This window comes from Natator depressus, chromosome 6 (assembly GCF_965152275.1).
Source record: "Natator depressus isolate rNatDep1 chromosome 6, rNatDep2.hap1, whole genome shotgun sequence".
NCBI lineage: Eukaryota > Metazoa > Chordata > Testudines > Cheloniidae > Natator > Natator depressus.
In genome coordinates this window covers 63,677,794-63,703,171 of record NC_134239.1, presented here as the reverse complement: position 1 = coordinate 63,703,171, position 25,378 = coordinate 63,677,794, and the positions used below count along the sequence as shown (strand labels likewise).

The window sequence follows — 25,378 nt, the reverse complement described above, 5'->3', positions numbered from 1 at the left end:
GGAGGACAATTTCTTCCTGTCTTAAGGGGAAGGTTGCCGTGCCTTTGGTATGTGAGTTTATCAGCCCTGAGTATAGAGCCTTTATTCCTTTTCAGCAGAGTTGCCACTAACTGGAGTTTGGCAGATGGAACAGACTCAGTCATCTGTACTTGGCAGGATGGAATGTGGTACATCATATCACAGCAACAGAGCATGTGAAGTCTCACAATGGAATGGCACTTCTTCAGATCCCGAAACTGAAGTTACATGTTCACTTCACTCTCCTGCCAATGGGACTCTTGGAGCCAACAGGCTTTTTTCAGACTGCAGTTGGGAAGCATTCAGAACCTCCTAATGCAGCACACAGGTGGTTGAGTAAAGTCTAGCAGGCCTTTCTCTGCACTCCACAGAAACTGATCTTGCTTTGAGAAATGCAATTCATGGGACTAAAATATCCACCTTAAGGAGCACTTACTTATCCCAGGCTTCAGAGGAGAACAATTCTGCAAACAAACTTTTCCCTGCCTCAAGGGGAAAGAAATACACTATTCCCCTGAAACAGTTCAAAGCACCAGTGTGCCACAGCACTTTTGCAGTGTTTTGAGGCTGCTACCATAGCACACATTCACATTTATAAAGGGAGCTCCTTATCAAGAGTTAGCTCATGTAGACTTTTTTTAAATATAGCCACTTGATGTAACATTATGGATGTTGAGATAATGCCTGCATCTTTAGGGAGCTCACATGGCAATGTGCTGTAGGACTGAGCAACCACCAGGTGACAGGTTTCTTCCCTGGGACTAGACAGACTTGGGGGGAGAGGAGAAGGGAAGGGAGCAATTAGGTGGGAACAATGGTAAACCTGGTCCTCCAGTTTGCTAGCTAAGAAAAGTGTTTTCACCTGCTCAGCTAAGGAGGTTTCCAACAGGCCACTTGAAGGCTGCCCTTACACTATGTGCTAACTACATACGTTAAACAATCTGTTCCACCTTGCATTTAGTTGTGATGCTGGGAGTACCTTTCCCTGACCCAAAGAGGAGCTCTGTGTGGCTCAAAAGCTTGTCTCTCTCTGTCCAGTAGTAGTTGGTCCAGTAAAAGATCTCTTTACCCACCTTGTCTCTCTGAATGACTTGTGCAGTTTGGATGCAGGCAGATAGGAGCAGTTTGCAAACACATCTCTTGATTAGTCAGATGATGATATGTACTTAGTTTGCCTGCACAAGGCTGTATAGGGAAGGTGCTGCTTGGATAGTAAAATCTGAATATTTTCTCTTAATAGCAGTCAGTCCCACCTTTCCATTTTAGTCCTGCTAGGTCCCGTGTCCTTCTCGGTAGTGCTGTCCACAATGGTGGCTGCAGCTCCAAAGGCTCTGTAGCCCTGCTTAGCTGTGACCTCTTTTGAAAGTGCCCTCAGCTCATGTGCTCGGCTGCTGAGCTGTTCACTGAAGTGCAGGTGCCTCTCTGACATCTTGGTGCAGCTTTGGAACCTTCTCCCTTCCTCCCCAGGCCAGTGAATTATAGCCTGGGAGGTGCCTGCGTAGATGCCCCATGTGGTTCCTTAACCTGAGAGATGGATGTTAAATGAATAGCTGTGATTGCATACCATCTTCCCCTTGGGCTTTAGGGTGGGAGACTTCTCTGTGATGATGGGGTTCCTAATCACTCTTAATCATTGATGGTTAGGTCTCATAAGTGACAGTATGAGGAGAAACTGGACAGTACCTTTTTATCATTTTATATTCAGTGACCTGTAGCAGCTAACAGGGCTGGATTAATGCATAGGCAAACGAGGCATGTGCCAAGGGCCCAAATTTGTGGGGGGAGGCCCCTCACCAGCCATACAGTGCACTCACTGTGGCCGTGCTGTGGATCCACCGGGAGGGAGTGTTCATCCTGCTCAGGGCACCACTCACCGTGACAGAGGGGTATCCAGGCTAAATTTGAGTGGCACTGTGATCCTGTGCACCAGATCACAATGCCACTCACTCCGATTTGGCCCAGCTGCCACTCCATCATGGTGAGCAGTGGCAGGATGAGCAGCCTGCCCTGGCAGATCCAGAGCATGGCTAGTCCAGCCGCGATGAGTATACTGTATGGCAGCTTGTTCATGAAAAGGTAGGGGCCCAGAAATGGTATGTTTTGCCTAGGGCCCAGCGATGCATTAATCTAGCCCTGGCAGCTGAACAACTTGAACAGGCTGGGCTGTCTCTCTGGATTCTAAGGCTGTAATATTCACCATTTCATTGGGGTCTTTTTTGCTCCCCACAGTCACTTTGTGGGTTGGGGTTGCCTTATTTATCCTTCATCCAGGATGGAAAGCTAGGTTATAGCCATCTTGAACAGCTCTGTAGCTTTATTTACATAGAACAGGCTTATTAAGAAGGAATTTAGATGTCATTTCAGTTGGATATAATATCATTGTTGCTGTGTGCTATGAAATGTTTTTATAGTACTCATAAGTGTGCTTGCTGCTTCAAAGAAAACAATCAGTCCTTGAAGAGCTCACAATCTCAATAACGAACATGACAGCTAACACTGAATAAAACAAAAATCAGAAAGAGTAGGGAAGCACATGGGTCATAGATGTTGTTACTCAGTTCTGTCAAATAATGTGTCTTGATGGTTCAAAGGGTTTTTTAAAATGCAGTGTAATACAAGTATTATTTCATTAAAAGACAATGCTGTGGTAATGTAAGTTTAGGAGCAATGCATGTTGGCACCCCAACATGGTAACTGCACTTGTGAGAGAACTTTTTAAAACTTGTAAAGTTGTGGTGTACAAGGTGAAGAAAAGTGAGCTATTCAGTAAACATTTCTATTTGATGTGTGGGAGAGAGGGGGCACCTCCCTTAGATGGCTTTGAGGCTCCCATTGTTGGCAGCAAGCCCACCTGTAGTTAATATACAACCGGAATGTCCACAGAAAACGTGGATTTCAGTAGCTGTTGCTTGAACCCTGAGTCCCTTTGGAAAGGGGTGGGGGAGAGGGGAGGAGAGGAGTTGCTTTGTGTTGCCTTAAACAGCAAATATAAACCCAACTGCAAGTTGCCTAATGTAAAGTTGACCTTCATGTAAATCAAATACTGCAAATGGGATAATGGTCTAGAAACACTGCAGTGGTGGTAATGTAAACTGTAATGTCAACCATTGCTGCAGTTTGCTCAGGGTTAATACAAGAGCCTGAACTTAATAATAACAATAATAATAATTAATAACAATAATAAAACTGTCCCTCTTGAAATATTGAACAAATGCCACATGATTATACTCTTTCCCCCTGACACTACTAGGCATTGATAATGCTGGTATCTCAATGGGCCCAATGAACGCTTGATTTCTGCTCTGTTCTTTGAGGTTCCGTACTGAACACAGTTCCTTCAACTGAGGGTGGATCCTTGATTTTATGCAATTACATTATAATATTGCTGGTGATATTTTTCAGCCCATTTCTTATGAGTCCTGACATCTTGTCTGCCTTTCTGATGGTTGGTGCATTTTAAGCAGAGGAATTGGTGAGCTGTCCATACTGATACCCAGATCTCTCTTCTTGAGTGGCCACAGTTAATTTAGAATCCAACAAGATGTATCAAAATTTTCTTGCAGATGTGCATCACTACGCATTGATCAGCAGTGAATTTCATTTGTCATGGTGTTGCCTAATTACCAAGTTTTGATAACTGAGGAAGTTCAGTAGGAATTATCTAGGCTTTACTAATCTAAATAGTGTTGCCACCATGCTGTTCACCCTGTTCCAGGTCATGAATAAATACACAAGGACCAGTGTCATGCAATGTGTGCCCAAAGTTCCCTACTGTTTAACCTTTTGCCATAACGGAAATTGACCATTTATTCCTCCTCTTGTTTTCTGTCTTATCCAGTTTCTAGTCCAAAAGAGGACATTGCTTGTTTCCCTGAGTACTTGAGTTATTTGATAATCTCTAGTGAGTCACTTAGTCAAAGGCTCTTCAACACTCCAAGTGTACTGACATCTGGCTCTCACTTATCCACTAATTGGTTGAAGTACCCAAAGCTCTTTGGGGCAATGACTCTTTTCTCTTCCCCTCCCATATGTTTGATCAGAGCCTAATGCAATGGAGCTCTGTAGTATGAATAATACTGTTACAAATGCTACTGCAATATGAATAGCTAATAGTAGTGAGGCACAATTCTCCTTTACAGAATATATGACCATCACATCACGTTTGTTGAGGTGTTTTACTTGCTATGGAAGTAAGGCTTGCTGCCTTTTATTTCCCTGGGATGATCCGTAGGGCATGCTGCATTTAAAAAAAAAAAAAAAAAAAAAAAAAAAAGCTACAACACTTGTTACACTCCAAGCCTCTGGTATGATAGGGGATTTCATATTTTTATTCAAAGCTTAGCCATTTGAGGCCTGGCCTGCACTTAAAAGTTAGGTTGACATAGCTACAGTGCTCGGGGTGTGTGAAAAATTCACACCCCTCAGCACCATAGCTATGCCAACCCATCCCTTGGTGTAGAAACAGAAGAACACTTCCATTGACCTAGCTACCATTGCTCAGGGAGGTAGAGTTCCTACAGTGATGGAAAAACTCCTTCCGTTGCTACAGGAAGTGCCTGAACTATGGTGCTACTGCAGCATAGCCACAGTACTCTAGCTGTGCCACTGTAGTGCCCGTAGTGTAGACATGGCCTTAGTTTACACCCAACAGGTCTGAAGTAACTTATCTTGTACTCCAGCACCACTTGTTTGTTTGTTTTTTTTTTTTTTGGTTTGTTTTTGTTTTTGATACCTCCCTCCCTGGCAGTGCTCATCTTCATTACCTAAAAGAAGATGATGATGATGATGGGGACAGATCTCTCCCCAACATCCTCTGTGGTGAAAATGGATGCAATTCAGGCAGATCATGTCTTGCTTTATTAAAACTCTAAGTAATAACTACAGTGGTGAAGTCTCTGCCAGACTTTGGAGGTAACTAGGGTTACCATAAAACTGAACACCCCTGCCCCAACCCCTTCCCCACCACTTCTCTGAGGCGCCCCCCCTGCTCGCTTCATCTGCCGCCCCTCCCTCCACCGCTCACTGACCCCCACGCTCACTTTCACCGGACAGGGGGTTGGGGTCGGCGGGGGGGGGACCCTCAGGGCTCTGGCAGGGGATGCTGGCTCTGGGGTGGGGTTGGGGATGAGGGGTTTGGGATGCAGGACGGGGCTCAGGGTTGGGGTGTGGTGGTGTGCAGTTGCGAGCTCTGGGAGGGAGTTTGGGTATGGGAGAGGACTATGGGCTGGGGCAGAGGGTTGGGGTGGGTGGGGGGGGTGAGGGCTCCAGCTGGGGGTGCGTGCTCTGGGGTGGGGCTGGGAATGAGGTGTTTGGGGTGGGGGAGGGTGCTCGGGGTTAGGGTGTGGGGGGTCTTTGGAGTGCAGGGTCCCAGCGGCACATACTGTGGCTCCCAGGAAGTGGCTGCCAGATCCCTGTGGTACCTAGGCAGGCTCCGCGCCCGCAGGCACTGCCCCAGAAGCTCCCATTGGTTGTGGTTCCCGGCCAATGGGAGCTGTGGAGCAGGCACTTGGGCAGGGACCGCATGCGGCGCCTCCCTGGCTGCCCATGCACCTAGGGGCCTCAGGGACCTGGTGGCTGCTTCCAGGAGCCATGCAGAGCTAGGACAGGTAGGGGGAGCCTGCCTTAGCCCTGCTGTACCGCTGATTGGACTTATAATGGCTCAGTTGGCAGCGCCAGGTCCCCTTTTCGACTGGGCGTTCTGATAGAAAACCAGACACCCGGCAACCCTAGTGGTAACAGGCTGTGTCTTAACTCTAGGGCTGTCACTTGAAGTTAACTCATGCGATTAACTCAAAAATTAATCCCAATTAAAAAATTTTTTAATCACATGGTTTTAATCACACAGTTAAACAGTAGACTAGCAATTTAAATTTATTAAATGTTTTGGATGTTTTTCTATATTTTCATATATATTGTATTCTGTGTTGTAATTGAAATCAAAGTGTATATTATTTTTTATTACAAATATTTGCACTGTAAAAATGATAAACGAAAGAAATAGTATTTTCCAATTCACCTCATACAAGTACCATAATGCAGTCTCTTTATCGTGAAAGTGCAACTTACAAATGTAAATTGTTTTTGTTTTTTTTTTTGTTTTTGAGTGCAGTTATGTAACAATGTAAAAGTTCAGAGGCTACAAGTCCACTGAGTCCTACTTCTTGTTCAGCCAATCACTAAGACAAACAAATTTGTTTACCTTTACAGCAGATGATGCGGCCCTCTTTTTATTTACAGTGTCACCAGAAAGTGAGAATATGCATTTGCATGGCACTTTTAAAGCCGGCATTGCAAGGTATTTACGTGCCAGATACACTAAACATTTGTATGCCCCTTCATGCTTTGGCCACCATTCCAGGGGACATGCTTCCATGCTGATGATGCTCATTAAAAAAAAAATGCGTTAATTAAATTTGTGACTGAACTCCTTGGGGGAGAATTGTCTGTCTCCTGCTGCTCTGTTTTACCTGCATTCTGCCATATATTTCATGTTATAGCAGTCTCGGATGATGACCCGGCACATGTTGTTCATTTGAAGAACGCTTTCACTGCAGATTTGACAAAACGCAAAGAGGTACCAATGTGAGATTGCTAAAGATAACTACAGCATTTGACTCAAGGTTTAAGAATCTGAAGTGCCTTCCGAAATCTGAGAGGTATGGGATGTGGCACATGCTTTCAGAATTCTTAAGAGCAACACTCTGATACGGAAACTACAGAACCCAAGCCACCAAAAAAGAAAATCAACCTTCTGCTGGTGGCATCTGACTCAGATAATGAAAATGGACGTGTTGGTCCGCACTGCTTTGGATTGTTATCAAGCAGAACCTGTCATCAGCATGGATGCTTGTCCTCTGGAATGGTGATTTGAAGCATGAAGGGACATATGAATCTTTAGCGCATCTGGCATGTAAATATCTTGTGACGCCGGCTACAACAGTGCCATGAGAATGCCTGTTCTTGCTTTCAGGTGACACTGTAAACAAGAAGCCGGGCAGCATTATCTCCTGCAAATGTAAACAAACTTGTTTGTCTGAGCGATTGGCTGAACAAGAAGTAGGATTGAGTGGACTTGCAGGCTCTAAACTTTTACATTGTTTTATCTTTGAATACAGTTTTTTATACCTAATTCTACATTTGTAAGTTCAACTTTCATGACAAAGAGATTGCACTACATTACTTGTATTAGGTGAATTGAAAAATACTATTTCTTTTGGTTTTTTACAGTGCAAATATTTGTAATCAAAAATAAAAATATACAGTGAACACTGTACACTTTGTATTCTGTGTTTGTATTGAAATCAATATATTTGAAAATGTAGAAAACATCCAAAAATAAATGGTATTCTATTGTTTAGCAGTGCGATTAATCACGATTAATTGTTTTGATCGCTTGACAGCCCTACTTAATACTAATTATACTCTGAGCAATGGCACAGAAATATCAAACTAGGAAGAATCATGGTGTTTAGGAGGGAGGCTTTCAAAGGTGCACACAGGGCAGTTAGGCATCCAACTTTCACTGGAAGTTGGGTAACGAATTCCCATTTGTGCCTTCGAAAGTCTTCCTCTGTTTTTCTCAAAGCAGTAAATTGGTTGAATTGGCTTTGGTGGTGAGGTATGAATTTCAATAAGGACTGGGATAAAGTAGGAGTTTAATAGAAGTGTATGTAAGAAAATGTGCAAACATTGATGCAGTTTTCTGAAATTTCATATTACCCATAATGTTCTTAGTGACTTAATTTTATCAATTGTAGAGAAGGATGGCCAATTTTTAATGGAATCAGGAAGCATATGCAAAGTATTGAAAAATCTATTGGTGACTAAATTGAAAATGGGGTTTGACACATGGTGAATGGGAGAGGGATAAATTTAGTGAATCAAAAGTCTGATGCACTATAATTTTCAATCTTGTTTGGTCCATGGAGCAGTGTGTGTGCAAGGCCTATGAATTTCTAAGAGCACGGTTCTACCTCTGCTGTGGGGAGAGCTGCTGACTTAGCATAACCTTTGGATTTGTTCGGTTCCGTTATATCACTACGCTTCTGCAACCACAGGCGTGCAATGATAATCTTAGGGCTTGTCTATACAGAGCAGCAGTGCGCACTACAGGGGTGTGATTGCTAAAGTGCACTAATGTGCTCATTAACAGGTCCACATAAATACTGCTGTAGTGCTGTTTCAAACAATGATATGTTAGAGCATGCTAGGGAACCTTTAGTGCATGCTAGCAGGGTCTACACAGACTAGAGTGACCAGGTGTCCTGATTTTATAGGGACTGTCCTGATATTTGGGTCTTTGTCTTATATAGGTGCCATTTCCCCTCCCCCCCCCTCAATTTTTCACACTTGCTATCTGGTCACCCTAACACAGACCAATTTAATACATATTTGTGCACTTTGAAATCATAACCCCATAGGGTGCATTACCGTATGGTGTAAACAAGCTCTTACACTTAAAAGCTAGTAGTTTGTGGGTGTGTCACTAGCTCCATTCGCTGCTAGTGGTGCCTCCTGCTGGCCATCCTGGGGATTAGCTCTGCCAGCTTGCACTCTCCCTTAAGTGTTGTCATCTTCTGTCATGTCTCCCTCTGCTGCCCTGGTCACTCCAAGAACTGCAGTCTCCTTTTCATGGCTTGGCCCTCAGGCCAGATCACTAAGGTCCTCCTCTTCTGGGGAATTCAGTTTTTTCAGACTTCCTGTCTGTCTGGTGCCTCAAACACCTTTGCCAAGCTCCAGTGGCTGTTAGGGGAATCCAGGTTCAACCTCTATACTGGATTCCAACCCAGGGACCCTACAGCAAGCAGCCACAGACCTACCTCTTGCTATTGTTGCCCTGGGCATCTTCCTACATATCTGGCTTCCTCCATCTCTGGGTTTGCCAGCCTCCAACTCCCTCCACTCATGAAGTAACTGCAGCCTACTTCCTTGCAGTCTTTCCCAGCAGCAGCCCCCCTCTCTACAGCCAACTACTTGGCTTTATACAGGCCCTGCCTGTTTCTGCACAGGTGAGCCTGTCCTTAATTAGCTTACTCCAGCCTAAATCTCCCCTGCAGCCTAATTAGCTGATTGGGCTCACTTGGCCTAATTCAGCTCTTGCAGGGCTAGTGTGGGGAGTCTACCCCATCACAGGGTGTCTTTCTTTCCTGACATTTAAGAGGTTCATGTTTCCTTTTAGAATTCTGCCAACTTTTGGATACTCAGTAATTTGCTTGTAAAGCATATCCTATGGTGTGATACCAATTGAGTAACTTCTGGGTCAGTTCATCTGGGAAGGCTCTTGAACTGTTTCTGACAGCGTGCCCAGGTTGACTTGTTGGTCAAAAACACTTAGGGTTTCCCTTTGAGGATCAGTCCTGGTCTATTTTAATAGTAAAACTCTTCCAATGAGGCCCAATTCTTTGTTATCCCTGGGTGAGAATGTGTAGGCCTCAAACTGAACTTGGTTCCAGTCTTTTTCCCTCCAAAACCTGATGTGTAATAGGGGTGTGGAGGGGGATGTACCTCGAAGTAGAAAAAATTAGAAACTTAAAGGTAACCTTTCTAGTTAACGGTAGGTGGTATTCTTGGCAGGTGATATGACCAGGTGTGCAGCTATACCAGAGACCTGTATATTTCTTCTGCATTAGGGCATAAGACCACATGTAAATTGCCCCATAAGTTAATAACCTATTATCTACATCTATATCTATTTGGTTGGAGCAGTCAGTGTCTCAGGAGAAGCACCACCTTTCACCATTCAGGGGAGTGGGGAAGAAGAAGAATCACCTTTCACCTTCCCTCCCCTGCTAGATGATCCTACCGTGCATTTCTCAATCTCTACCTGCGGTGGGTTTCTTGGCATTTAAGTGACATGCCAATGAAACTGAGTTTTGAAGGTGTGAAGCAAGCTCTGCTCTCAGCACTAATTAATTTAGAGTCCTAGGTGCTACTCTTCAAGACCTCATGAAGCACACTTGCACCACAAAGATAAATGAAGGTTGTTGTTGGGCCTTAATAGGGTCTCAGTACTCAGTTAAGCTTGGGTAAGTGGGGGGCGGGAGGAGGAGAGATGAGTGCTGCAGAGACCCTTTAAGATCTAGGCAATTTTGGCAACAGAGGAGCTTAGTATTTAAATTTAGTGCAGACTGGGAAGAAAATTCCCTCTAGCATCTGGTTTGTATTACAGCTCTCTGCTTCAGAAAAGGGTGTGTTTACACTGAAGAGCTCTGGTGCCTAGCAAGGGGAGTTCTGGTGCTGTTAGCTTCTGAGAGCTTCTGTGGCTTATGGTCAGCCTTGCAACTGCTCCAGTGTCCTTCCATTGTACTCCTTAAATAGTTCCTGTTATCTGCTATCCAACAAGGCTTTGCCATGTGGTGTGGCCTCTTGGTCACAGTTGTTTGACAACTATGTCTAGTTTGTTAAGAATCTCCTAGGTCTGTTTAGGAAAATTGTGCTGGCTGCTTCTCATTTTGTTCAGCCTAGAAATGGGAGGCAAAGAGTCACTTGCATATGGCTTCATCTGAACACGTCGCCAGTGACCTGAGCTTCCCAATGGTGCTATAAAACTGCTTAATGGTGCAATCTAATCCTAGCTTCTTCTAACCCTTTGATTACAGATGGTCACTTCTGAGTTGCTCTAAGTCTGTGCTTCAAGGCAGGAGTGGGGAGGAGGGGTGAATGAACAAATGTATTGTTGTGGTGTGTGATTTGTGATTTCCAAGCAATTTCAATAGAGCGAGGTTTTGAAAAGAAACCTGGACATTGATGTTAGTTGCACCAGAACTCTTAAACAAATTCCAGGTAATGTCTTGCACAAGACAGTTGTGACTGGCATAAATATTGCCCTCCACTAAGATCTTGTGTGATCCTCCAACATGTCTCATCAGGAACTGATTGTACTGTAAGCCGTGTGTGCTATTAAACCCAAGCTGTGGTAGGCCTATTGCTGAGCTCCAGCACTTTCCCTATGAGTAAGGACTTAAAAATTCCCCTGAGCTTAAATGTCTTGTTTAGATCCAAGACAAACATTCTTCAAAGCTTCATCATATGCAGGGATAAAATAAAGATGCATTTTAAGTCCTGTATCAGTGACAAAATAATATCTGGTCTGAGGGGTTAGTGATCTTTGCTCCTTGAAGTCTTTAAACCATGATTTGAGGACTTCAATAGCTCGGACATAGGTGAGAGGTTTTTTGCAGGAGTGGGTGGGTGAGATTCTGTGGCCTGCGTTGTGCAGGAGGTCGGTCTAGATGATCATTTCGGTCCCTTCTGACCTTAATATCTATGAATCATTTTAGTGTCAGATATATCTGACCACTAGGAACAAATGCTATACATCCTCTGGGGAAAAGTGGACAATTCCAAATTTATATTGGAGTATAGCAGGGATTTCCTGAAATTCTCTATAATATGGGCAGCCTCCCCAACTGCTGCTGCTGGACCAAAACCTGCTGTCACCACCTCCAGCCTGGGACCAAGATTCATAACCCAAATAAATTCCTGCCCACAATCTTTGCAATGTCCCTCACCCCAAGAGAACTCAAAATCGATTCCCTACACCCAAGTTTTACCTCACTTAAAAACTACTTTCTTTCAAAATCAGACATAAAAATACAAAAGTGTCACATACAGTATTACTGAAACATTGCTTACTTTCTCATTTTTACCATATAGTCATATATAAAATCATAAACATAAATCAATTAGAATATAAATATTGTATTTACATTTCAGTGTAAGCAAATAGAGCAATATTAAAAAAGCATTATATGAAATTTTAGTTTGTACTGACTTTGCTAGAGCTTTTTATGTAGCCCAGTGGTTCTGTCAAGGTTCCTCCCCCACTCTGAACTCTAGGGTACAGATGTGGGGACCTGCATGAAAAACCTCCTAAGCTTATCTTTACCAGCTTAGGTCAAAACTTCCCCAAGGTACAAAATATTCCACCCTTTTGTCCTTGGATTGGCCGCTACCACCACCAAACAAATACTGGTTACTGGGGAAGAGCTGTTTGGACACGTCTTTCCCCCCAAAATACTTCCCAAAAACCTTGCACCCTACTTCCTGGACAAGGTTTGGTAAAAAGCCTCACCAATTTGCCTAGGTGACTACAGACCCAGACCCTTGGATCTTAAGAACAATGAACAATCCTCCCAACACTTGCACCCTCCCTTTCCTGGGAAATGTTGGATAAAAAGCCTCACCAATTTGCATAGGTGACCACAGACCCAAACCCCTGGATCTGAGAACAATGAAAAAGCATTCAGTTTTCTTACAAGAAGACTTTTAATAAAAATAGAATTAGAAATAAGAAATCCCCCCTATAAAATCAGGATGGTAAATACCTTACAGGGTAATTAGATTCAAAACATAGAGAACCCCTCTAGGCAAAAACCTTAAGTTACAAAAAAGATACACAGACAGAAATAGTTATTCTATTCAGCACAATTCTTTTCTCAGCCATTTAAAGAAATCATAATCTAACACATACCTAGCTAGATTACTTACTAAAAGTTCTAAGGCTTCATTCCTGGTCTATCCCCGGCAAAGACAAAATGTAGACAGACACACAAACCCTTTGTTTCTCTCCCTCCTCCCAGCTTTTGAAAGTATCTTGTCTCCTCATTGGTCATTTTGGTCAGGTGCCAGCGAGGTTACCTTTAGCTTCTTAACCCTTTACAGGTGAGAGGAGATTTCCTCTGGCCAGGAGGGATTTTAAAGGGGTTTACCCTTCCCTTTCTATTTATGACAGGTTCCCAGACTGGTCTGCTGCTTGTGCAGGGAGAACCCCTGGCGGGCCGGGCCGGTTTGTTTACCCGCTGCGTCCACAGGTTCGGCCAATCGCGGCTCCCAGTGGCTGCGGTTCGCTGCTCCAGGCCAATGCGGGGCTGCTGGAAGCGGTGGCCAGTATGTCCCTCAGCCCGCGCCACTTCCAGCAGCTCCCATTGGCCTGGAGCAGCAAATCGCAGCCACTGGGAGCTGCAATCGGCCGAACCTGTGGACGCGACAGGTAAACAAACCAGCCCGGCCCGCCAGGAGCTTTTCCTGCACAAGCGGCGAAACAAGTTTGGGAGCCACTGATGTAGCCTGTTCTAAAACTAGATGAGTTGATGTACCCCCTGGAAGACCTTTGCGTATCCCTGGTTGAGAGCTACTGGTCTAAGGGAACCGAACACAAAAGAAAGATTAATCAAGAAAAATGAATGAAACCAAAGATTGTATAGTGGATTAGTTGCTTTTAATAAAGATCTAGGATCTCAGTTTTTCCAGCTTTTGACCAAATACATTCTTCAAGATTTTTGATTTATTGAAAATGACTCATGAAAGAAGATTTTGACCCCTTTTGGTCAAAAGCTGGAAAAAAACTTTTGAGATCACGGATTCAACATCTAACCTTTCTCAGTTTACATTGCCTACTCTCTTTGCAGTCTCCTTTATTTTTGCAAATTCCTGAACACTGCTTCCTAAAACGGGCAAATTAAGGAATATACAGATTTATCCCAAGTGTGCCCAGGGCTTAAATTTTATGCTGTCTCCAATACTTTAGCCATTGTAGCTCAAACTCTTGCCCTCCAAACATTCATCAACTTCCTCTGCTGTCCCCATATGTTGAAATTAATTTCCTCATCCTGATACAGTAGCATAGTGTTGATAATCTAGCTAGGGTTAGGCTTGTCATGTCTTTGCAAGAGGAAGGAGTGATTGAAAGCAGTGTGGTTTTATAGAAGCAAAGCTTGGGCTGGGAAACTTCTGAGCCTATGTGAGCTAATGAGAACTCCAGCTTTCATGGGGCAATGATGCTGCACAGACTATTATTTTATATTAGTGAGAAAACTTCACCTCCTGGAAAACCACTTTGTTTGCCTGTCTCCCTGTCCTCTAAATGCTCAGATGAACAGAGAATGTTGTTTTGAAGCCTCCAGCTCTTTGAATTAGAAAAGTAGAAACTTCAAACATTTCCTGAAGGGCTGAACTGATCAAGAAAGGAGTTTTCCTTGCAGCTCTTTCTGCAGTGTTTTTTCCCCTCTGTTCACAGAGGCTTTCCTGAGATCAAGACTTAGTTGCTGGATTAAACGGAGTGGTGCAAATTCTTCCCAATGATCTCTGGCAAAGCGTTATCTGTATTTTACTTTCAAATAATGCAGCAGCATCTCATGGCTTGTTTGGAACTATGGGTATGTCTACACTACGGAATAAGGTCGAATTTATAGAAGTCGGTTTTTTAGAAATCGGTTTTATATATTCGAGTGTGTGTGTCCCCACAGAAGTGCATTAACTCGGCGGAGTGCTTCCACAGTACCGAGGCTAGAGTCGACTTCCGGAGCGTTGCACTGTGGGTAGCTATCCCACAGTTCCCGCAGTCTCCGCTGCCCATTGGAATTCTGAGTTGAGATCCCAATGCCTGATGGGGCTGAAACATTGTCGCGGGTGGTTCTGGGTACATATCGTCAGTCCCCCCCTTCCCTCCCTCCCTTCGTGAAAGCAAGGGCAGACAATCGTTTCGCGCCTTTTTTCCTGAGTTACCTGTGCGGACGCCATACCACCGCAAGCATGGAGCCCGCTCAGGTAACCGTCACCGTATGTCTCCTGGGTGCTGGCAGACGCGGCACGGCATTGCTACACAGTAGCAGCAACCCATTGCCTTGTGGCAGCAGACGGTACAATACGACTGGTAGCCGTCCTCGTCATGTCCGAGGTACTCCTGGTCGCCTGTGTGAGGTCGATCAGGTGCGCCTGGGCAGACATGGGCGCAGGGACTAAATTTTTAGTGACTTGACCAGGTCATTCTCTTTAGTCCGGCAGTCAGTCCTATTGAACCGTCTTATGGTGAGCAGGCAGGCAATATGTCCTTCTGCACCGTCTGCTGCCAGCCAAAGATGTAAAAGATAGATGGAGTGGATCAAAACAAGAAATAGACCAGATTTGCCTCCTCCCCTGTCTAGGGGAATCATTCCTCTAGGTCACACTGCAGTCACTCACAGAGAAGGTGCAGCGAGGTAGATCTAGCCATGTATCAATCAGAGGCCAGGCTAACCTCCTTGTTCCAATAAGAACAATAACTTAGGTGCACCATTTCTTATTGGAACCCTCCGTGAAGTCAACCCTGTAAGCCGTGTCCTCAGTCGCCCCTCCCTGCGTCTGAGCAACGGCAAACAATCGTGCATCTGAGTTGAGAGTGCTGTCCAGAGCAGTCACAATGGAGCACTCTGATTGGGCTAAAACATTGTCGCGGGTGGTTCTGGGTACATATTGTCCGGCCCCCGTTCCCTCCCTCCCTCCGTGAAGGCAAGGGCAGACAATTGTTTCGCGCCTTTTTTCCTGAGTTACCTGTGCGGACGCCATACCACCGCAAGCATGGAGCCCGCTCAGGTAACCGTCACCGTATGTCTCCTGGGTGCTGGCAGACGCGGTACGGCATTGCTACACAGTAGCAGCAACCCATTGCCTTCTGGCAGCAGACGGTGCAGTATGACTGGTAGCCGTCCTCGTCATGTCCGAGGTGCTCCTGGCCACGTCGGCTGGGAGCGCCTGGGCAGACATGGGCGCAGGGACTAAATTTTTGGTGACTTGACCAGGTCATTCTCTTTAGTCCTGCAGTCAGTCGTATTGAACCGTCTAATGGTGAGCAGGCAGGCAATACGGATTGCTAGCAATCGTACTGTGCCATCTTCTGCCGGGCAGGCAAGAGATGACGATGGCTAGCAATCGTACTGTGCCATCTTCTGCCGGGCAGGCAAGAGATGACGATGGCTAGCAATCGTACTGTGCCATCTTCTGCCGGGCAGGCAAGAGATGACGATGGCTAGCAATCGTACTGTGCCATCTTCTGCCGGGCAGGCAAGAGATGACGATGGCTAGCAGTCCTTCTGCACCGTCTGCTGCCAGCCAAAGATGTAAAAGATAGATGGAGTGGATCAAAACAAGAAATAGACCAGATTTGTTTTGTACTCATTTGCCTCCTCCCCTGTCTAGGGGACTCATTCCTCTAGGTCACACTGCAGTCACTCACAGAGAAGGTGCTGCGAGGTAGATCTAGCCATGTATCAATCAGAGGCCAGGCTAACCTCCTTGTTCCAATAAGAACAATAACTTAGGTGCACCATTTCTTATTGGAACCCTCCGTGAAGTCCTGCCTGAACTACTCCTTGATGTAAAGCCACCCCCTTTGTGGATTTTAGCCTCCTGAAGCCAACCCTGTAAGCCGTGTCGTCAGTCGCCCCTCCCTCCGTCAGAGCAACGGCAGACAATCGTTCCGTGCCTTTTTTCTGTGCGGACGCCATACCAAGGCAAGCATGGAGTCCGCTCAGCTCACTTTGGCAATTAGGAGCACATTAAACACCACACGCATTATCCAGCAGTATATGCAGCACCAGAACCTGGCAAAGCGCTACCGGGCGAGGAGGCGACGTCAGCGCGGTCACGTGAGTGATCAGGACATGGACACAGATTTCTCTGAAAGCATGGGCCCTGCCAATGCATGCATCATGGTGCTAATGGGGCAGGTTCATGCTGTGGAACGCCGATTCTGGGCTCGGGAAACAAGCACAGACTGGTGGGACCGCATAGTGTTGCAGGTCTGGGACGATTCCCAGTGGCTGCGAAACTTTCGCATGCGTAAGGGCACTTTCATGGAACTTTGTGACTTGCTTTCCCCTGCCCTGAAGCGCATGAATACCAAGATGAGAGCAGCCCTCACAGTTGAGAAGCGAGTGGCGATAGCCCTGTGGAAGCTTGCAACGCCAGACAGCTACCGGTCAGTTGGGAATCAATTTGGAGTGGGCAAATCTACTGTGGGGGCTGCTGTGATGCAAGTAGCCCACGCAATCAAAGATCTGCTGATATCAAGGGTAGTGACCTTGGGAAATGTGCAGGTCATGGTGGATGGCTTTGCTGCAATGGGATTCCCTAACTGTGGTGGGGCCATAGACGGAACCCATATCCCTATCTTGGCACCGGAGCACCAAGCCGGCGAGTACATAAACCGCAAGGGGTACTTTTCAATAGTGCTGCAAGCTCTGGTGGATCACAAGGGACGTTTCACCAACATCAACGTGGGATGGCCGGGAAAGGTACATGACGCTCGCATCTTCAGGAACTCTGGTCTATTTCAAAAGCTGCAGGAAGGGACTTTATTCCCAGACCAGAAAATAACTGTTGGTGATGTTGAAATGCCTATATGTATCCTTGGGGACCCAGCCTACCCCTTAATGCCATGGCTCATGAAGCCGTACACAGGCAGCCTGGACAGCAGTCAGGAGCTGTTCAACTACAGGCTGAGCAAGTGCAGAATGGTGGTAGAATGTGCATTTGGACGTTTAAAGGCGCGCTGGCGCAGTTTACTGACTCGGTTAGACCTCAGCGAAACCAATATTCCCACTGTTATTACTGCTTGCTGTGTGCTCCACAATATCTGTGAGAGTAAGGGGGAGACGTTTATGGCGGGGTGGGAGGTTGAGGCAAATCGCCTGGCTGCTGGTTATGCGCAGCCAGACACCAGGGCGGTTAGAGCACAGGAGGGTGCGGTACGCATCAGAGAGGCTTTGAAAACCAGTTTCATGACTGGCCAGGCTACGGTGTGAAAGTTCTGTTTGTTTCTCCTTGATGAAACCCCCCGCCCCTTGGTTCACTCTACTTCCTTGTAAGCTAACCACCCTCCCCTCCTCCCTTTGATCACCTCTTGCAGAGGCAATAAAGTCATTGTTGCTTCACATTCATGCATTCTTTATTCATTCATCACACAAATAGGGGGATGACTACCAAGGTAGCCCAGGAGGGGTGGTGGAGGAGGGAAGGAAAATGCCACACAGCACTTTAAAAGTTTACAACTTTAAAATTTATTGAATGACAGCCTTCTTTTTTTGGGGCAATCCTCTGTGGCGGAGTGGCTGGTTGGCCGGTGGCCCCCCCACCGCGTTCTTGGGCGTCTGGGTGTGGAGGCTATGGAACTTGGGGAGGAGGGCGGTTGGTTACACAGGGGCTGTAGTGGCAGTCTGTGCTCCAGCTGCCTTTGCTGCAGCTCAACCATACACTGGAGCATACTGGTTTGGTCCTCCAGCAGCCTCAGCATTGAATCCTGCCTCCTCTCATCACGCTGTTGCCACATTCGAGCTTCAGCCCTCTCTTCAGCCCGCCACTTACTCTCTTCAGCCCGCCACCTCTCCTCCTGGTCATTTTGTGCTTTCCTGCAGTCTGACATTATTTGCCTCCACGCATTCGTCTGTGCTCTGTCAGTGTGGGAGGACAGCATGAGCTCGGAGAACATTTCATCTCGAGTGCGTTTTTTTTTCTTTCTAATCTTCACTAGCCTCTGGGAAGGAGAAGATCCTGTGATCATTGAAACACATGCAGCTGGTGGAGAAAAGAAAAGGGACAGTGGTATTTAAAAAGACACATTTTATAAAACACTGGCTACACTCTTTCAGGGTAAACCTTGCTGTTAACATTACATACAAAGCACATGTGCTTTCGTTACAAGGTCGCATTTTGCCTCCCCCCACCGCGTGGCTACCCCCTCAACCCTCCCCCCTCCCTGTGGCTAACAGCGGGGAACATTTCTGTTCAGCCGCAGGCAAACAGCCCAGCAGGAATGGGCTCCTCTGAGTGTCCCCTGAAGAAAAGCACCCTATTTCAACCAGGTGACCATGGATTATATCTCACTCTCCTGAGGATAACACACGAACGGATGTTGCTTGAACGCCAGCAAACATACACTGCAATGCTTTGTTGTACAATGATTCCCGAGTACGTGTTACTGGCCTGGAGTGGTATAGTGTCCTACCATGAAGGACGCAATAAGTCTGCCCTCCCCAGAAACCTTTTGCAAAGGCTTTGGGAGTATATCCAGGAGAGCCGCGAATGCCAGGGCAAAGTAATCCTTTCACATGCTTGCTTTTAAACCATGTATGGTATTTTAAAAGGTACACTCACCGGAGGTCCCTTCTCCGCCTGCTGGGTCCAGGAGGCAGCCTTGGGTGGGTTCAGGGGGTACTGGCTCCAGGTCCAGGGTGAGAAACAGTTCCTGGCTGTCGGGAAAACCGGTTTCTCCGCTTGCTTGCTGTGAGCTATCTACAACCTCCTCCTCATCATCATCTTCTTCGTCCCCAAAACCTGCTTCCGTATTGCCTCCATCTCCATTGAAGGAGTCAAACAACACGGCTGGGGTAGTGGTGGCTGAACCCCCTAAAATGGCATGCAGCTCATCATAGAAGCGGCATGTTTGGGGCTCTGACCCGGAGCGGCCGTTCGCGCCTCTGGTTTTCTGGTAGGCTTGCCTCAGCTCCTTCAGTTTCACGCGGCACTGCTTCGGGTCCCTGTTATGGCCTCTGTCCTTCATGCCCTGGGAGATCTTGACAAAGGTTTTGGCATTTCGAAAACTGGAACGGAGTTCTGATAGCACGGATTCCTCTCCCCATACAGCGATCAGATCCCGTACCTCCCGTTCGGTCCATGCTGGAGCTCTTTTGCGATTCTGAGACTCCATCATGGTCACCTCTGCTGATGAGCTCTGCATGGTCACCTGCAGCTTGCCACGCTGGCCAAACAGGAAATGAGATTCAAAAGTTCGCGGTTCTTTTCCTGTCTACCTGGCCAGTGCATCTGAGTTGAGAGTGCTGTCCAGAGCGGTCAAAATGGAGCACTCTGGGATAGCTCCCGGAGGCCAATACCGTCGAATTGTGTCCACAGTACCCCAAATTCGACCCGGCAAGGCCGATTTAAGCGCTAATCCACTTGTCAGGGGTGGAGTAAGGAAATCGATTTTAAGAGCCCTTTAAGTCGAAATAAAGGGCTTCATCGTGTGGACGGGTGCAGGTTTACATCGATTTAATGCTGCTAAATTCGACCTAAAGTCCTAGTGTAGACCAGGGCTATGAGTCACCAGATTTTCAGTCATTTCCTTCCGCGGCGCAGATAGGGCCTGATCCATACCCCACTGAAGGCCAGGGGAACACTCCCATTGACTTCAGTGGCCTTTGGAGCAGGCCCACAGGGCATGCTGCCACCACTTCCCAGGTTTTGTAAAGCACAGCTACGCTAAGGGATGGAGACTATTACATTCAGGCAACTTTTCTAACTAACTTGGTTTTTAAATCCAACTAGTTACACCAGTGCAAACTCCTAATGTAGCTGCATTTAAACCTCACTTTTATATCAATTTAGTATAAATCCGCAAACCCCTCAGCTGGCCCCTCTCTCCCATAGTTTTAGGGCCATTAAAATATATTCAATTCTAAGTGGAGATGGGTGGGGGTTTTTTTATAAAAGGTTTCAGAACTGAATAAGATTTTAAAAATTGTCAATATGAAGCTTTTTAACCTGTAAATGTTCCTTTGTTGAGTTTGGGTCCCTTGTGCTGATGCAATGTGACTGTGTTACCAAGAAGTGAAACTGGTCAGTTTAGTAGTCCAAGTCGAGCAAAGGCATGGAAGAAAATCCCCTAGTATTAGTTCAATGTCTGACATGTCTGTCAGTGAGACTGTTTCCTGCCCTTACAAACTGCGTACAGAGTGAAAAATAAACTAGATAATGACTGTCAAAATACATAAAATTTGGAGGTGTTTAGTCTCAAAAGTGTAAAGAATTTTTAAACAGCTCCTTTTAACGATCCATTTAAAGTGAATCCTTTTCTGGTTAGGTCCCCGGTCTGGGGCTTGGCTGCTGAGGGGACAATGTACCAGAACAGAGTGTGAGTTGAGGGAGGAAAAGGAGAATCAGCCATACTGTCCTCAACTGTATTACACGGGATGAGCCAAAATTGCTTTCATCTCTCTTAAACTGGGCACTGCTGTTTCTCACAAAACAGAATGTCTGAAACATTGAACCACAACAGGCTGGAAAGAACTGCTGTAACTGATCACACACAACTTTTAACTTGCCTCTGCCTTCCTTTTTTAAAATCTCACTTAGGACTATCAGCACTGCATGGGAGCAAACGTTCTGGGCAGGGCTTCCTAGGAACTGGAATGGGCTGGACTGACCTGACCAGCTTTTTTCCTCCCCTCAGATGCTAACTAAATAGCTTTTTCTTGTGTCGTTCGCTCTGTAATCTCTGTAGAGGGAGGAAATCCATTCGATCAGTGCAACTTAGTCTGAAGGATTTGACACAAGTCACCTAAAGCACAGCTGAGTGTCTGTCGGGGACAGGCTGGCTCAGAATGTAGTATGGCATCGCTTGCAGCAGGGGTGGGCAAAGTACGGCTCGGGGGCCACATCAGGCCCTCCAGACATTGTAATCTGGTCCTCAAGCTCCCGCTAGGGAGCGGGGTTGGGGGCTTGCCCCGCTTTGCGCGGCTCCCAGAAGCAGCAGCATGACCCGCCCCTCCCCACTCCAGCTCCTACGCATGGGGGCAGCCAGGGAGCTCCGCACGCTGCCCCCGCCCCAAGAGCCACACCTGGAGCTCCCATTGGCCAGGAACCACAGCCAGCGGGAGCTGCAGGGGTGGCACCTGTGGACGGGGCAGTGTGCAGAGTCTCCTGACTGCGTCTCTGTGTAGGAGTCAGAGGGGGGATATGCTGTTGCTTCTGGGAACTGCTTGAGGTAAGCGCCCTCCAGAGCCTGCACACCTGCCCTCCTCCTTGCCCCAGCCCTGATCCCCCCTTCCCCTCTGAATCCCTCGGTCCCAGTCCAGAGCATCCTCCTGCACCCCTAACTTCTCATTTCCACCCCCAATTTTGCGAGCATTCATGGCCCACCATACATACAATTTCCATACCCAGATGTGATCCTCAGGCCAAAAAGTTTGCCCACCCCTGACTTACAAGATATGTGGTGATAAGGCTTTGTTATAACCAACACTTGGACAGTAGGAAGAGTTGCAGCCTTTGGGCTCCCAAGGTGCAAGGTAATAAGACTAAGCATTGGCAGATATCACCTCTCCCTGCGGTGGACAATGGGAAATATACTATCCAATGGCAAGGCTCCTTGCAGCTGTGGACAGGTTAAATCCTGTATATTCTTGCAAGTAGGCTATATGTACTCTACTAAATAAACCATGGTGGATGTGGGTTCAGATGCTTCCAGATACCAGCATTCTTGGATAAACCTCCAAGGTATCCTGAATAATTGAGAATTGCCACAGATTTGCATCTGCCTTATACAGAGGGTGTCTTGTAAATCTGCCACCCAAGGCAGCATTGAGGTTCTGGGGTACAGTTAAAGTAGTCAAAGTCTAGAATCTGAATATTCCTTTCCTTTCCTTTCCTTTTTTTTTTTTTTTTTTTTAATTAAAACCTCCTTCCCTCTACTCACTGGTGGCATTGTGTGTTTGTCACAATGGCTCCATATCCAAGGTACTTAGAACATTTTTACTTGTAACCTAAATTATAGCTGTACAAACTTGGGCCTCAGCCCTTCAAGTTACAACATCTAGGAAGACTTCTGCACCTATGTAGGGCCCCACTGAAGTCAGTGGGGCTCTGCATGTTGTAACTTGCAGTATTGGAGTCCTAACCTACATCTTCAAGAATAAAGATTTGCAGCTCAAACTAGACCCTCCAGTGACCACTGTGAAACCCCACTGACTTAGACTACAGGTGAATGTCTGACTGGAATTTAGTGATCGGTTCTGTTCATACACAAAAAGTAGCTGAATCCAGCTCACTCTATCTTAGCTGGGCTGCCATAGCAGAGATAACAGAAGTAAAAAGTAGCTACCTGTTTTGGTGGGTGTTTTTTTAAATTTATTTATTTTTTTTATTATTATTATTATCAGGTGTACGCATATGGATCAGTTCTGCTGAGTGAGAAGGTTCCTCTTTCTGTCACTTCTCAGATTAAAACCACATTTTTCATTCTGCCTTTCAATAATTTCTTACTTGCGAGTGGGGGGTTGAGTAAAGCTACCTCTGAATTCCTTGGGGTTCAGATATATATTTTACTTTTGAGGCTACATTGTTCTGTTCCTGTGGTAGATTCCCCTCCTCCCCCCGTACTCATTTTATATGTATGCAAAACCTTAATTCCATCCAGATCAATGAAATCTGGTCATTTGGCAATAGATGTGATTATATGTCGGATCAGGGAGTGAATTTTCATCTCCTTCCACAACTGCCAAAGGATCATAAAACTCTTGTTCAGATTCTCATTATCTCATGTCTTGATTACTGCACTATCCTCTCTTCAGGCTTTGACAACTGCAGTCTTGTCCCACTCGTATTCATACAGAATAATGCTGCCAAGATAATTTTCTTAGCTCGTTATTTTGAGAGTGTCACCCCTCTTCATCTTTCTTTGCATTTCTTCATTGGCTCTCCTTTCTCGGTCACCTCAAATGTAAACTACTTGTCTTCACTTTCAAGGCCCTTCAGGGGCTATCCCCACCCTTCCTATCATCAGTCATTCACTATTGAGAGAGACTCCCACGTCCAATATGCCAGAGATGCCCGCTTCCATCGCCCACTTGCCAAATTTTCAACTAAGCACTTTCTCCCATGCTGCCCCTCATCCTTGGGAGGCGCTCCCTATAAACATCCACAAAGCTACCTTATCTTCCTGACTACTCTCCTTTGCCAGGATGCCTACAAAAACCTTAGAGAGATAAGGTGGGTGAGATAATATCTTTTATTGGAACAACTTCTCTTGGTGATAGAGACAGGCTTTCAAGCCACACTGAGCTTTTCTTCCAGTCACTACATTGCTAAAAAACTGTTAAGGTTTTTATATGCAGCTGGAGTGTTGAAACCGCAGTCTGTGGTGCTGACCATTGTCTCATTGGTTTTCCTTCCCATCATTCTGACTAGTCCCCTGTTGTCTCTCTTACTTTTAGACTCTGAGCTCCTTGGGGCAGGGACCATCATTTTTGTTTTGTGTTTGTACAGCACTGAGCACAGTGCTTCTAGGCACTATAGCAATACAAATAATTATAATAACAATAATAGATCTGTGGGTCATGCTTAACCCAGGAATCGCTTTGTCAATTATAACCATTCAAAACCAAGTTAGTCATTAAGATGACTGTCGTTGCACAAAGGAGGAGGCTATTGGGATGTCTGAAGAAAGTGTTCCTACAACCGTGAATCAGTGTTCACATTCTGCATTTCGTTATGGTTGGAGTTACAGTCTGGGAATCTGTAGCCATATTCTGCCACCTTACAGATGATGATGTTGATGCTCTTAGTACACCTGAGGAAAGGCTGCAGCAGTCTGCACATGCTGAAGCCTGACGATCTGGGATTTACGAAGGCCATAGCAAAGGGAACAGCAGTCAGTAAAGACAAGAAGAAGTGAAGGCAATGGAAAAGAATTCAGCATAGGAGAGCAAAGGTAGTGGGATAACAGGGTTCGTGCAGAGGTGCTGATGAACAAATCTACAAATGTGGGAGATCTGGAGGGAAAGACTCGAAGGTTACAGTTTAGTTTATTTTTCTCCTGCAAATTTAGCTGTTGGTTTGAGTCACAGGGGATGAGGATGAAGGCTGAATACATAGTAAATCCATTATGCTAAGCCATCAGGAAATCTCTTGGCTGCAGGTATTCCTTCCAACTCCTTGCTCTTTGTTACCAAGCTGTCAGGCTCAGTGCCAATGACTGGCTCAGATTCCCTTTCTCACCAGAAACTAACTGTGGTTTCTTGTGGTCCTTTCTGATCAGAAAAGTAACTATGGGATCTTGTGGTGTGGGTGTGAAAGCTGCCAGGAAGAGGTACGGAGCTGCACTTTGGACTCCTACCTTCCTGCTACCAGATGACTGAAGTGAGGTCCTCCAGCTTTGGTTTAGAGAAGGTTTCCCTCCCCATCCCTGCTCACGTGAGGAGCTCTGGCTCTCAGTAACAGAGTGCAGTCCCTGCATTCAGGCTAGTATGCTTCAGGCAAGGAAATTAAACTTGGCTGCTCGGGGACCCTATTGAGAGGCTGTATTTTGGGGGGAGACAGAGGGAGGGAAAAATAAGCTTCACCAGTGGAAAAAGCTTTTCCTGATAAGCAGTTCTCTCCTTTAGAAATCATTTCATTTCAAGGTCCATCTGCCTAACAGAACAAGGAACTGATAAATTGCTCCAGCCCTGGTGATTGAAAGTGGGCCAACTGTCTAGAACAGGTGAATGACTCAATTGGCACAGTCTTTTGTGCAGAGCAGCAGGGAGCTGGGTTACGCTCTTTTAATTATTCACTCTCTCTACAGTAGCGTTGTGTTTAGAAAGCCCAGAGAGACAACAGTACCTCTCCTCCCCCAGCAAAATAAGTAGCACAGGAAACACCATAGAAAAGGCAACACCTGTGAGTCCTCTCATGAAATGTGAGCAGACAGAGCTGCTGTAGTTGGCAACATTCTTGATAACAATAAGGGCTTTGACAGAGAGCAGAAATACTCTGAACTATATGCAAAGTCCACGAGCGTGCTAAAAGCAAAACAAAACTACAGTAGAACACCAGAGATACGAACTGA

At 46.0% G+C, this 25,378-nt stretch overlaps 2 protein-coding genes across 7 annotated transcripts in view; one reads left to right on the top strand and one right to left on the bottom strand.

Moving 5' to 3' along the window:
- ACTN1 (actinin alpha 1) overlaps positions 1-25,378 on the top strand; it is a 137,882-nt gene that overhangs the window by 29,132 nt on the left and 83,372 nt on the right. The window lies entirely within an intron of this gene.
- LOC141988371 (uncharacterized) lies at positions 17,828-19,851 on the bottom strand. Its single transcript, XM_074954148.1, has 2 exons — positions 18,928-19,851; positions 17,828-18,348 (listed from the first exon to the last, which is right to left on the bottom strand). The coding sequence occupies exons 1-2, from the start codon at positions 19,508-19,510 to the stop codon at positions 17,828-17,830; spliced, it is 1,104 nt and encodes a 367-aa protein (XP_074810249.1). The 5' UTR covers positions 19,511-19,851.